The sequence below is a fragment of the Patella vulgata genome, chromosome 8 (genome assembly GCF_932274485.2).
Source record: "Patella vulgata chromosome 8, xgPatVulg1.2, whole genome shotgun sequence".
Lineage (NCBI taxonomy): Eukaryota > Metazoa > Mollusca > Gastropoda > Patellidae > Patella > Patella vulgata.
In genome coordinates this window covers 46,604,798-46,620,403 of record NC_065886.2, presented here as the reverse complement: position 1 = coordinate 46,620,403, position 15,606 = coordinate 46,604,798, and the positions used below count along the sequence as shown (strand labels likewise).

The 15,606-nt window shown below is 34.9% G+C and overlaps 1 protein-coding gene across 1 annotated transcript in view; it reads left to right on the top strand.

Moving 5' to 3' along the window:
• Window positions 1-11,189: 11,189 nt before the first annotated feature.
• The window catches only part of LOC126829553 (glutaredoxin domain-containing cysteine-rich protein CG31559), a 31,051-nt gene continuing 26,634 nt past the window's right edge, over window positions 11,190-15,606 (top strand). Inside the window, exon 1 of the mRNA XM_050559503.2 lies at window positions 11,190-11,895. Within this exon, the coding sequence (XP_050415460.1) occupies window positions 11,512-11,895 (384 nt within the window). The 5' untranslated portion in view covers window positions 11,190-11,511. The remainder of the gene's footprint in view (window positions 11,896-15,606) is intronic.

Genomic DNA, 15,606 nt, shown 5'->3' with positions numbered 1-15,606 from the left:
GGGTCTCTGAGTTCAGAACGTGTGTAATTCTTAAAGAAATTAATATAAAGTGCTGGTGCAAATGTTAGAATTTAGTAGTATTATTAAATTATGTGGATATCTGAAAAACACGGTACAAAATATCAAAATTTGATTACTTTTTAAAGGGGGTATAGTATTGAACTGACTTTAAAGTTTGCCACGATTAAGTGTCACTTTCTCTTAATCTGTAACACAAACCCACATAGCAACAAGAAACAATATTTATCTTTCCGTCATTCTCAACTTAAATCAAATAAAACCTCCACTGATTCCGGAAATCAACAGGAAATACGATCATATGTTACATTTTTTGACGAAGCGTACACATGTACGGAAAACATCAAAGACACTTTAAAAATATATTGTATTTTTATTGTAATTTTTGGGATGTCCCCGTCCCTACTTATTTCGGACTTTCGGTCAACATTAAGAGATCGATGATGTATTCGCTGAAAGAAAGAAGGATTATCCTCGACAAAAAAATCAACAATGGAAATTCTTTTAGTTGTTATCCCAATAAATTATACTATTCAAAAAAAGTAGGGGATATTTGATTTTGGGGGCATAATACTAAAATATGCAAATGACTACGAAAAAAGTCACTATAGAACCTAACAGAAGAAACATTTCCAGTTACATGTGACGCCCAAACGCACCAATAGCTACCGCATGGAATGCAGGTGATGCTTGGGATCATCATGGGGGTCCAACCCAAGATTTGCACGACTCTGACTTTGAATGTTACAGTCATTGTGGCATTGAATTCCAGGGTGGAAACATCAGTTTAATTGTTTTAGTGACCAGAAAACAAATTTTGATATGCGTCGGCTTACCCAAAATGAAAGGTTACGTGCCCTTGGCATGCTACAGATCGGCACAACACAGGCGGTTGTGGCGCGGACGATGAATGTTTCTCAGTCTGTCATAAGCAGGCTATGGTCCAGATACCGTGATACACAATCTGTACAGGACAGACCACGCTCAGGTCGACCAAGTGCGACAACTCAAGCCCAGGATCGATTTATCCGTACCTTGGCCTTGAGAAATTGTGTCATCACAGCAAATCAGATCAGCGCTCGTCTTCAAACAGACACTGGTGTGAGAGTGAGTGGCCAGACGATTCGGAATCGGCTGCATAGGGTCACCTTCGCGCCCGACGTCCTCGCGTGATCCCTTGTTTGAGAGATCATCACATTCAGGCAAGACGTCGTTGGTGTAGGGATCGTCAACACTGGGATAATCGACGCTGGAGCAATGTGATGTTTTCAGATGAGTCAAGGTTCACTGTTGATTTTTTGGACAGACGTAGGAGGGTGTGGCGTCGTCGAAACGAGCGCTTCCAAGACGTTAGAGGAGGATTTACCCGTTACTGACTTGGTTGTGATGCTGTGGTAACTTTGCTGTTTGACCACGGGTATCATTTTACCCTTATAATGTGAACTTCATTTCATTTTGTCATTTGTTTCTTCGTCAGTTTCATTAGGTGACTTTAATAACACTTAAAAATCAAATATCCCCTACTTTTTTTTAATAGTATATTAGCTGACCTAAGCGTGGAAATATCAACGTTTCGCCGGAATTAATAACGATTATCTGTGGGCATCTTTGTAGTTGGGCAGTAATTTAAGGAACTGAACTATAGAAATATATGTCATGCCCCGTTGTACGAAATCGAACCACATTGGTACCAGAGATATTTTCTAGAATTTCTGGCCATTATGTAAGATTTAGCTGGTCGTTCTTACTATAATAGTTAAAAAATAAATATATTGAAAATTTCGTTCAAATTACCTATTCTGAGCGACGTAATCACTGTTTGAAGTTTTGACAAGATGTAGCATATATTATATTGTTTATTATCGTAACAACGGTACTTGTTATTCGAGACTTAGCCTCGCTTCGCCATTTTAATATTAGATCAATGGCGAATGTATTTTAATCCGTTTAAATCTCCGCCACCTAATGTTCTAGAGAGTTGAGAGTTGATTATAAGCTTGCCATGTGAATAGATGCCTAAATGTGAGAATATATAACATTTGAAGCCCCCCCCCCCCCAAAAAAAAAAAAATACTTGCAATACGCAGGTTTAGTTCTTACATAATGCATACTTTAAATACCGATACCGATGACCGAATCGCTAACCCTAGCCTTGAATAAGTAAGAATTGTACACCATGTCCCATTTAAGAAAGAGTCCTATGAGTAGCGGAATATCCCGTCTCGGAGTGCAACGTATGATTGTTAAATCTATGCTGTTTTCGTGTATGTGGTTCGGATAAAACATATTCTATTTTTAAGAAATATATGGGTTATTGTTCGTTTTGTAAAAGCAATGTCACCAATGTCATCATGTGGGCGTATTATGCCGTCGCCCCTGTCTGTATGGGTCTTGTTTGTGCGTCTGTGGGTTGCCTATATACAGGGTGCAATTCTTAATGGATTTTCTTGAAACTTTGTATACTTCTTATACTCTAAGGATGATCTCTACTGTTTTTGGTGCATGTCTGATATCCCAGGGACAGAGCCACGTACATTTACATTTTTTGTATATGTTTGTTTGTCATCTACAGGACGCATTTCTTAACGGATAATCTTGAAACGTTGCATACTTATTCCTTATACCGTAAGAACAGCATCTATATCTGGTGCATGTCCCGACCCCCAGGGGTGGTGTCACACATACTTTTTTGTCAATGTTTTGTGTGTTAATTTGGCAAAACAAACCCAACGCCTAGCCTTCTTTGCCTTATAGTCATTGCAGCCATTTCACATTTCATCCTCGTTATTTTAAAATGTACCATATTAATCAAATCAGGAATGTGGACGTATAATGCAGCGGTAGCGATGCTCTTGTTATCCTTTAAATGTTGGAATTAATTGAAATGTCATCTGTACATGTTAATGACTTATCTGTCTTTACTCCTGGTATAATGAAATGTTAATCAGATATCTATATACATATACCTGTGTGCAAATTACCTGTTTGTAACATATATATTATTCAACTGATAAAAACTTACATAATAGATGTATTCATGACAAACGAGGAACCACGGTTTTCATGCGGGCCTACCAATATTATAGGCCTTAGGGACTGCAGCCCTGCTCGAGGGCCTCTATAGATTAACTGAGGTGTTATGTTACTCGTGAATCACGATATGAGTAGTCTGAATAATCTATTTCTCTTATAAAAAGGGTTTAATTAATATACTATATTAAACATACTATGACACACCACGTATCAACTCCAAGAACGTCGCTCACAGGATCCGGCCTTGTATAATATGTTAATCACCCGAATCCAAGCTTATACCATATTATTGTCACAATTCTTTGACACAGAGAATTCGATAAGTTGACTGAACGAATCAACATTCTAAAGTCAAAATAGGTCCTATTGACGAAACAAATATTTGAAAGGTGCACCTTCTATGGTAAGTGCGTGCGCGTTGTATCATAATGTCAGCCATTAAGTTAACTGGCCTGGTTTCGGTTACCCGGTTGTACGTGAAAAGGAGTAGGATCGCCCGTCCAACCTCGTGGGTTTTCTCCGGGTCTTCCGATTACCCCCTACTGCTAAAGACTCCTACGCGCAAACGAATTATTGAAATAAAATTGAACCATGTTAGTCCCGAATGACCTAGTTTGTGTCGAGTGGACGTTAACTCTCTCTCTCTCTCTCTCCCTCCCTCCCCCTCTCTCTCTCTCTCTCTCTCCAGCTTGTAATGGATTTTTTTTTAGAATTTGAGATAACGAACCCCATATAGATATTCATCGTTCTGCGACCTTGAGTCCTACATTTTCCCGCATTCACCCCTTCCTCCCCGTCGAAAACCTTATCTTATTAACTCGATAGTTACTACAATTATAAAGCATTAGAGTAGTGAGAAGACGAAGTTTGTTAAAGGCTCAATACCACTCTTGTTGTAACTGAATAATATGTCCCAATCTTTATTATGGTCAACAAATTGTACCATTTTACAATATTCCAATTAATTGATGATACAAATTTCATCTTAACACACCTAATTTAAAAAACTGGAAAAATTCAACTAAATGATTTGAAAAGCCTGACGTAAAGCTTTTCAAATGTGACTTGGATTTAAAAATATTTTTGAACCCTCTGGACAAGTAAAATATGATTTAATGGATAATTTACACAACAGGTAAGACACTAACACTTCTAGTACTTAGAATAAGGCTATTTTTTATTTTCTGGAGCTGTCAAGCCAGCAAGAGTGTTATTGTCCCTTTAATATTGTCGAAACAAAGATGGCCACGGGCTATTTTGTTTTTATAGAAAAAAGGAAACAAAAACAAATGTCACTTATATATCAACAATATGAGTACTTTTACTAAACAATTACGAACAAGCGGTTAATTGTTTTCACCCCGTCACAAACATAATAGAATGAATTTTTCATAAAAATATGCTCCATTGAATTAGATGGAAACAGATAATTTCCGTGTTCCATTGCTTTTACTACTATTTTCAAATCAATTGTCCATAAAATGGTGTTTGAATGGTCGATATTTACGTGACGTTTTGGGTTGGCTTTTTGTTTGTTTGTTTAATAGGTTATTTATATTTCTTTGGTGTGTGTGTTGGTGTGTGTGTGTGGGGGGGGGGGGGCACTATGGTTTTTTTTGTTTTTGGTGTGTGGTTTTTTTTAAATTTGTGGTTGTGGGTTTGGGGTGTATGTAGTCCAAGCTGCGACTCGGTCGGATCAATGGCAGTCTCTGTAATCAATAATTAGATTAAACACGGACATTACGCAGTTTGTCCATTCAATATTATTTTACTAGCTTTACTGGGTCTATAGATGTTTGTTTATGTGTTTTTGCAATACATGGCCATTATCCAGAAACCGAATTTACAGCTGAAATACTTTTATAAGCAGCCCACAATAACTAAATATCTCCGGGATAGAAAATGAAGGCGGGAGGGTAGGTGTGTGTGTGTGTGTGTGTGTGGGGGGGGGGGGCTTCTGTTATTTTCCTATATATCTCCAAATTCGCCCGCAATGATAATGCATCTCAACATTACTATAATTAAATCTCCTGGAACGGTAACAAACTCAAAACCAAGTATATGAAACTTTTCTTTTTCGTGCCTCGGGTATTTTTTTTATTTTTAGAGAAAGGAAAATGGGGTTTAACGATAATACCAGGAGGCCGGTTATAATGAGGCAAATGTAGATACAGTTGTGTATTGGTGTTATATACAACACCAACCAAATCGACACCAACTGAACTGATTCATAATTCACAGTGTAAACATAACACAACTATTTCTTAACACTATCTAAAACTAAAACTTGAATGAGTACTCATCGAGTTGGGCAAAGTGACAAAAATAACCAATTCAAATGTGTATTGTGCCTAGGGCAAAAGGAAGGGTGTGTGTGTGTGTGTGTGGGCGGGGGGGGGGGGTTGAGAGAGAAATGGGGATTTAACATCCACTCAACACAAACTAGGTCAGGTCATTTCGGGATTAACATCGTTAATTTTATTTCATTAATTCACTTTCGCGTAGACATCTTTAGCAGTGCGAGGAAACCGGAGAGAGAGAGAGAGAGAGAGAGAGAAATGCGATTTAACGCCCAGTCGACACAAACCAGGTCATTTCGGGACTAACACATGTTTCAATTTTATTTCAATAATTCGCTTGCTCGTAGAGGTCTTTAGCAGTGGGAGGAAACCGGAGGACTCGGAGAAAACCCACCAGATTAGACAGGCGATCCTACTCCTTGTCACGTACAACCGGGGAATCGAAACCACGCCAGTTGACTCAATGACAGACCTTATGATACAGCACGTGCTAACCATTCGGTCATCCAACTCCAGCGGGTAATCGAACCCACGCCATTTATGGTCCTGCACCACTACTGACACGGGACAACCACCTCTCGGAATACCCCCGGAACTTTCTTGGCCAATTGAAACACGGTATTCATAATATACGTAAGCGGTGTAAAAAGTCTATGAAACGGGGAATGGGGTGGGGTGAAGCATTTGAATACTATATATAGATATCGAAGCTTACACTATTACCCCAGATTAAAGAATAAGCTAATTCGGGTCGTTCTGCAGTTACGTATAAGACAATGTCGAGTTCTGTCGACCTATTTAACTTTATTTTAACCATCTTTTTACACGTTACCTCGAGATTTCGGCCTTTCTTGCAATTTTCCCGGAACAAAAACTACAAATTCCGTGGCTGTGCGAAAATTTCCGTTAAGGTTACAGACATATTTCTGTTCACGGAGTGTAAAACGTGACAATGTTGTGTAGTATGAGATAAAAGTCTGTATATGAAGCATGTCAAATTCAACAGGTATTCAGAAATATGCGATAATTCGCTGAACGATTCCAAGGGGCAACTTTAAATACGAAATGATATGGGATTTAACGTCCTACTTTTCTGATGTATCTGACTAATGCACTGTGCTATGGGATAAATTGTTTCCAGACAGCGGTTATTCGTCTCACCCGAAGGACTAGACGTTGTTCTTTTCAAGGTCCTCCGTCCCTGCACCTGCCAAAGGGGAACCACACCGGGAAATCCCGGGGTCTCACTGAGCTACAGCGGCTCGCTTTAAATTCGAATAGAATTCTCCCTTTAAAAAATCATTTTCAAAATGAAACAGGGTTTAACGTCCTGTTGATACTTTACTGAGGTCATGTTGCGACTAATTTATAATTTATTTTATCTCTAGTTACGCGTGCAATGAGATGGAAAGTTTACCCGAACAGAGGCGTTTCAGGCTTATTGTCTCCGATTTCCATCTGACCACGCATATTGTATATATACGAATTGGTATTACTTATAAGTTCAATGGTTTGTCTTGTTGTTTTTCTCTAATATAATAACATGGATTAATTTGAAAGAGAATTGTTTGTACACCGATAATTGATTTGATTTTTCATGTTCTGATTATTGATTAACGTTTAGAACCTGTGGTATACTACTTATTACTTACTCCGGAATACTTCGGAATTAGAAACACAATGGAAGAATCTATTAGATATATAATATACAATATCGATTTTTTTATATACTATGAATGACCGCAAGTGCCATTGTATTTCATCCACAGTTCGCTAATTAGACGTTATTCCAATTAGCAATCTCCAATATTGATCTATTTTTAACAGTTGTTGTTCAAAATTGTGAACAATGCGTGATATTTTCAGTCAATATTAGACAAAACATACAGATAACTGAGCTATAGATTTCCTGATGTCTTTACAAATAGAACAGTCTGTTTGGATATTCAATTCAAAGATTAAATACACAAATCTCATGTCAATAAAAGGGAAATTTTATAAAATGGTCTCTGAAAACAAAGAGCATGTTTTGATTATCAGTGTAATGTTACACGGTATGTTGTTAATATTTTCATCTTTGATGTATTCGTTTAGATTGTAGAAAGATTATTATTATGCATCCCGAACAATCACATAATAAGTGAAATGAAATGGGATTTAACGCCCACATTTTGCTCCACCTGGGCTAATGAAGATATGTATACACCACGCAGACACAAAATAAGTTAGCTTAACCATTTTATGAGTACAATGGTACAAATTACGATAAAGAACACAGTATAAGAACACAGTATAAGAACACAGTATAAAGAACACAGTATAAAGAACACAGTATAAACCTAATAGTAAGAAGTAAAAGTAAAATATAAATAGACAGCACCAAACCAAAGATTATACGGTAGCCTACTAATAATGCAGATTATAAAATAGCCCGGACCATATCAAACCGGAAACCAAATGGAATTTCACTTGCAAACGAGCTAACCGGCCATTTTCACTTATCCATACTTTTGTCCATTTTTTTTAATGAAATCATTTAAGTTTTGGTATGGTGTGTAGAATATGCATATCTGTAAAATATATTTCCTTGTCGGTCACTTTTTGCAATACTTTTGGGCGATACTGACAAAAACGCTCTTGCCAGCGAATAGAAAGACTCAAACCAACAAATCGGGCGCTCCGAGTGAAACCGCGACTTGTGAGACAAGTGAAACGCTAACAAGGAAATATATAGACCCCTTTATCGGCACTTGTAAAATTTGAAGTTGTATTTCCAGGGTGGACAAAATTCTAAAATGACAAAACTTTATTCACAGACTTCTTTATCGACTCAACAATCACGCAAGTTCATGCCATACCTATCGCTTTTGTACAATCAAAACAATAATTCTCAAGGTGAAATTAGTTTTCCAGTCATTTCAGGGTTGATACGAGATAGAGACTAGCTTTAGTTCAAACTCATAATATCTTGGGTCGACTACACGTTGAACACCTATTTTTCCCCCGAAAAATACTATAAATGCGTCTTAATTACCACCCCATGTCAGCATTGAAGGCCACCGACATAAACTTCATCTCTGGGCAACAGACATTTAAAAAGGAATTAGCACTTTCGACTTCTTGACCTGTAGTTGACGTGATTTACATCCTGCTTGTTAAAATTAGATTGTATAAAAAAAATTGAGACAAATCAGTTTACGAGTTGTACACAATTTTTAGTGGCTTTCAAGGGGTTTAATAAGAGCTCGTGTCACATGTCCTTCTGTCAGTACAGGAGGACAGCGCTATAACAAACAAAAACAAAGAGACAAACCTGTGGACACGATACAAACTACAGAGACACTGTAAGCAATATAAACAACACATCATAGCAAACAACACGTCCACGGCGCTATACAGCTCTCGGCCTGTAGGCCAATTCGTTATTTATAAGAAAAAAGTTAATAATTATGATATTATTCAAAATTAATTACAATTATTTCCTTGGTGAGAGTGATACATACTAAACTAAAGCTGAATGTCTACAATTAGCTCCGCTGGAAAACATACACTAAGCTGGATGAGCGACATTTTAACTACTATAGATCGACGATTTTAGTCGAAAACACTAAGTATACTTCGAGACTATTGAGAAGTATTTATTCCGCTTATTTAAGGGACATTATGGAAGATTAGGTAAAGAGTTGACAGTTCTCACTATAATAGTTAAAAATAGATAACCTATATAGAATATGCTGAAAATGTCATACCAATTGCTCCTCTCTGAACCAAGATATTAGCTTTTGAATTTTAGGCTAGCCTCAATACAAAGTCTCGATTGTCCAATTTTACATTTAATTATCCTTCAAAAAATGTATAAACTATCCGCTAAATATCGCAGGCTAGCAATGGCATCGAGAGTTGATTATGGTCTGGATAAGTAAATGAATGTCTAATTAATAATTTGGATAACATTTCAGGCATAAAGAATGACCTGTAATAGGCAGACTTAGCTCTTACATAATGTATGTTTAATAAAATAATCGAAAGGGTTTATTTAGTCATTTTGTGTATGACAGATATGAAAGGGAGTGCACTAGTATACTAATTTGATATATGGCGGTTATTCAGGGCAGAGGTCTATACTCGAAGTAGATATATAGTTCTCTGTGTGTAGAATGAGGGTAGTCATGTCTCTTTAAAGCAATAACAAAACACCGTTACAGTATAGACTAACTATATACATGATGCGATACAATTCATTCATATAATATTACACAATTTAATGTAGATAAGTTGATAAGAACTAGGTATATAAAATGTGTAATATGTCTGTATTTGAGTGAGGTAAAATAAACAATAAGGACACGGCATGATAAATCATATGCTATATTTATTGATGACAAAATGTGTGGTTATTGTAGATAAAAGTATAAGTAGACCTACGTGACGATTTTAAGATATTGACAAAATCAACATAAAATGCCAGAGTAGGATTAAGTATATATTGTTTAAAACCATACAAAATCGAATGTATTTTTTATCTTACGCTTGCACATGATGATAATTGTATACATTATAACAGCACACATTTGAGCTTTTGAGATACACGTGAACGAGTTGGTCTATAATATATTATGTACATGTTTATTTTAATAATTTGCAATTTACAAATTAATTCTATATCGTCTTCCATTATGTCAATTAATTTCACCGAGGCAGCAAAACTATTTAATAGTATATACTATCCACCTCAAGTTGTGTTTTGCTACTAAAACATTCATATTCTCTCATTAAATTTAATATATTATTTAACGAGGTCGTAATATAGCTGGGCTTAGGCCTACATATTTGTATTTCTTTATTGTCCATCTTCAGACTGTACCTTCAATTCTTAGATATATTCACGTTTGTTTTCCTTTAATTAGAATCTGTCAGAAATTGTAACAGTGTATTTTTAAACATCTTCGCTTTATAGAAATAGTGAATCATGTAATCACACAGGAACTGACAGCTAATAGGAAAACAAAGTCGGAAGTTATTATCAATGCTGTGCGAAAGCACGTCCATATATTATGTTGGGGTTTCGACAAAAGCAGCGCTTTAAAATCATATCAAAACCCTACGTGTGAATCCTGAAATACATGGAAACGTCGTTGCCCTGGCAAAGTTTCAACCAGAAAAAAACAGAATACGAATAACCTAAAGGTACTCTACCCGTTATAATTTCTATCAAACGGATAGAGGTTTAAATTTTTATTTCGATCTTGGGGGGGGGGGGGTCTTTAAAATTTATAAAGCTCGCTTTTTTCTTCTTGTTCAAATATAGGAGCAACATATCAGATTAATATAAAACAAAAATTTGACGACCAAACTAAACCACTCAAATATTTACTAAAACAGAGACGTATTTTAATGGGATTTCTAAAAAAAACAACACATTTTTATAGTTTACACCAGTTTCTATTGATTTCACACACTTCCTTCGTGTAGACTATCTGAGATTATAAAATAATAATAATTCGGAGATCTTTTGAATAAAAGTTAGTCCATTCTTTAAACAGACTGTTTCCTCGTATAATTTCCTTACTATAGATAAGTAATCGAATCGTTCTTTTTATTTCTTTATTTTAAAATACTTATTGGTCTTTTGGTTTATTTTCTGTCATGGGTCATGTAAGTACACTCTAATGAAATAATGTCTTGTCATTACAATATGTATAATATTCCAAAGCCATAGCGATATTCTTCCTGTTCTAACAAAATGAACGTGATATGCAGGTATCTTAGACCTGGCTCAGTTAACGTTATATAGCAATCAATGACAGGTAAAAATGACGTCGAGTCACGTGACGGTAGTAAACTCGGCTACTGCTGACTTCTGCTAGTTGAGTCTGACAACTTACCGATAACATTACGGCGAAGGGTGACATGACTGCCACGCCCGAAGGTGAATGGATACGTGCATACGGGGAAATAAAAAAAACACAACCGTGTTTAAATATGTGCTGATGTGTTCACGAAAAGTCGGTGAAGCGTCACTGAGTTTCAGGCGACTTATTTGTTGAGCAAAGAATTCGCTCGTTTTGGTGTTCTCAGATACTTGTGACAAGACTGTGGTTAAAATCGTTCACAGAAGACAGAATTTTAACTGGATTAGCTCAATTGATCAGTGCGGGAAATGCACCGAGGGGTTAACAATCAAGGTGATATTAGTGATAAAAATTACACAATGCCCGGTGACATCAATGTTTTGTGTAATGAAATGCAATCGTTTAATTTGTCTCAAATAAACGGTAAAGATCCGTTTTATGAAAATGGATTTAAAGAAAAACCTACACTGGAGCCGGCGTTACGCGGGGAATTTAAAGAACATTTCCACACTAAAGTGACCAACGGACATTCTCAGAAAAGGGCAGAGTCCACCTTCGCTGGTCGTAGAGATGTGAAAAGCCCCAGCACCTTAGAAGAGCGACAAATAGTCAGCTCTAGGGGTACGGTACGTGGATTTAAAAACCGAGTTAGAGCTGGAATTGCAACTTTTATTGAGCCGTTATCTGAAAGAGTAAGTACCATATTTCATCTATAGAAAACTTTTATACATAATGTCAATTTTCTTTTATTTTAAAGAGTTATAGGCCCGACTTAGGCTACATCTTAAGAAAAAATTTAATGAAAGTCACACGTTGCTTATTTTTACTTTGTGGTTGTTGACGATCTTGTACAACAACACAAACTAGGCACTGCGAATTACCTTTTTTGACATATTGTTTTTTTTAAAAAAAAGATTGTATGATGAATATACCATCATCTCTCAAAAGATCTAGTAACAATTTTGTGTTGTCAGACTATGTTTTTTTTTTTCAAAGATAAAATGATAAATGGTTGTATATTTCCAACGACTTGACTTTCTTAAGTTTATTATCAACTAATGTTTACTGAAAATAAAATAACATTGTCTTAAACATAGATCTATCATCAATTTGTATCAATAATGCCTCAGGGTCCATGAATCAAGAAATGTTGGACATAAATAGAATCCTATTCTTTATTGATTATTATTAATTATTTGTTTACTCTGCATTTGTTTCATAAAGGGGTACAGGCTATTGTGTTTTTTTGTTTTTGATTATCTCAGAAGGGATGGGGAGAAGTGTCTTAAACATTTGCTAAATGTATTTACTCTCCATACCCACCTATCACATGTACCTACCTACCTACATGTATTATCCATCCATTCATCCATCCATCCATCCATCCATTGTCATTATTAAGCTGACCATCTTGTGTTACATTTATTGTATATTTGCCCATATTTAGATAGACACATTTTATGTTACATTTATTATTTAGCTATCTACATTAATCTCACCTTGTTGTGTTAATATTTGGCAATTTTGTGATTACATTTTCTTGTTATAATTTTGGCGGTACCCGGTATGTTTTTTTTTAGAGCTGCTTATGCAGATTTATCCAACTAAGGGTGGGGCATGAGAACCATAAAGTTCTAACTTTAGATTTCTTAAAAAATATTTTCCCTCTAAGATATTCAGTGGATTCCATCTAAATACTGTATAGTTTATTACAAGATGTGTGCATTGATTGTTTATTATCATAACCACGGTGCTGGTAATTCAACTTAGTCTCGTCCTTCCATTTTCAAATTTAATCATTAAATGGCCAAACCATTCTAATCTACTTAAAATCGGAGCCATCCGATGGCATAGAGATTTGATTATGTCTAATTAATAATTTATATAACATTTAAGCCCCCCAAAAAAGACCTGCAATAGGCAGATTTAGCTCTTAAAATAATGACTCTTTTAGGGGAAATTTTGGACGTTTCTGTACATTTTGTTGGTGATTAAGCCTACTTTAGTTCATGTTATAGACTACTTACCTACCCTATTCATGTTATAGACTACTTACCTACCCTATTCATGGTAGACTGATGTTTCAGCTTTTAACAAGAGAGGTTTAGACCATGGGTTAAATAGGTGCTAACTGGTGCTAATAGGAGAAAACTGGTCAAAATTAGGGTGAAGAAACTCGGTGGCCCACATCATCATACATTCCCTTTTCCTTATTGAATATGTTGAAATATATTCCTTAAGAATTTTAGTATTTTATTTGTCAAACTTTTCAAAACTCTTATTACACCTAGATAACATAAAGGATTATAATATCTTTTTACATCATTGTACTGCAGTTTAGTATAATTGGTAAGATCCCATTGTTGTGAGTGCATTTAAAAGTACACAATTAACACTTTGTATGGCTGAATTATTTGAGATCTGGATTACTTGATTACTTGCTGATAGATAAAAGAGATTACTTGATGATAAAGAAGTTGCTTATTTGATTTTGTCTTCAAAGTGACCAAGAAATGCATCTTTGTTTGCAGTGGATTCTTATTTTTGATAAAGAAAAAAAAAACTAATTCATTCTCTGGAAAATTGTGTGGTTGTTTTTGCCATTGAGTACAATTCATGCACATGTATAGGATGCTATTAGGAGTAGCTGGCTCCTTCTTTGTTGACTGTTTTATTGGAAAAAAAGGAGGTAAAAATTGGATGAACGTGAGGTGCTTCGTCAGGAAGTCTGTGGAAACATTTTTGTTGAAATTGAATTTCACACATGCTCACAAGCAGAAGATCAATAAGAAAAGGCAAATAAGGGGATTTTATGTTTAAATGGATGGTTGATTTTTTTCATTAAGTGGTTATGGGAGAGATACTGGATGACTCCTCTAAAAATGTACAGGCCAATATGTAGTGTGAAATATTAAGTGCAGAGTTCTAAGCAACTTTCAGAGTTTTTCCAGCCTTTCTTTGTCCTTGAAATAACTCCCTGTTTCATAATTTTTTAAGATTTTTATTGTGATCTTCTTGGGATATATTGAAGTGTTATCGGGTGGGCTATGTTATGTTGGCTGGCAACCTATTTTTTTTAAATTAGTTGGCATTTTATAAATCTGTATATATAATTGGATATTTTTGTTTATGAAAAGATTGCGTTTGGTTAAAATAATGGTTTTGTCACATATGTTGCTAAGAGTATATATTGATCTATTGTGTAAACGATTTATCACATACTGGCCGATGTGTATATATATATATATATATATAATATTCTTCTATAATGTGAATGAAATGAGTCTGTATACTAAATGATATTAAGATTTGTGACCTATTGTTATATGTCTATATAGAGTACTTATATTTAATACTGTATATTAAACAGCACACAAATTCCAGCTATTTAATGATGTCAGTTTTATAAGATATATGATACCAGGATTGATATCTAAGTATATCAGTTTTACCTACTTTGTTTACATTTGGTACTATAAAGGATATTGAAATCTAACACTAAATACCAGTATTTACACTTATAAATACATATATGATTACTTACTTTCACCTATTATCTTATATTTATAGATTTTATTTGTAATTATATGGCTGGTAGCTAGAAATTAATGGATGATATGTTTTGTTATAGAACATTGTCATCTCTGGTTACAAATGTCATTAGTAATTAAGATGAATAATACTTTTATGAAATTTACGTTTTTGTGACCCATCCATTATGGTGATATTGAGGTATATGACATGTTGGGCATGTGTCTGTAATTGGCCATCAAACATAAGAGTTTTAAAAATTAATCTGATTGAACTATATTTTGTTTGTTTGTTTGTTTATAATTATACCTGAAGTTTTGTAAAGACAAATAAAATTTTTAACATTAAAAAAAAGAAAGAAAGGTTCTGTGTTTTAATCAGATTTAGTTTTAAGTTTTATTCTGCTAAACGAGCTGTGTGCATAATGAGTTGCTGATATTTTATAGAACAATTATGACCAATTAGAATAATATACTGAACAATATTGAACAATTAAATTACACTGAACAATAATAAACTTTTAAAACAAATTCTCCCCTGAAATTAATTCCTCTGAATGGGTGTGGTCCTTAATCAAAATAGAATGGAGGATTAACATATGGTAGGCATATTACATACAAATCACAATGCCAAAGGTTTTATTATTAGGATTATTGAAGTTGTGATTAATTAATAGAAAAGCCCTACAATAAGATAAAAAAAATAAAGTTGTAAAATGAAAATCAAGAATTTTCCACTTTCACCATCAGATATTTTGAAAATGAAAGATAGAACGAAAAGCATTAAGAACTGACATGTGTGATGAGTAGGATATTTCTATAAGTCAATGTTTAGTAATCTGATGTAAGTTTATTGTAGATGTTGTATACTGT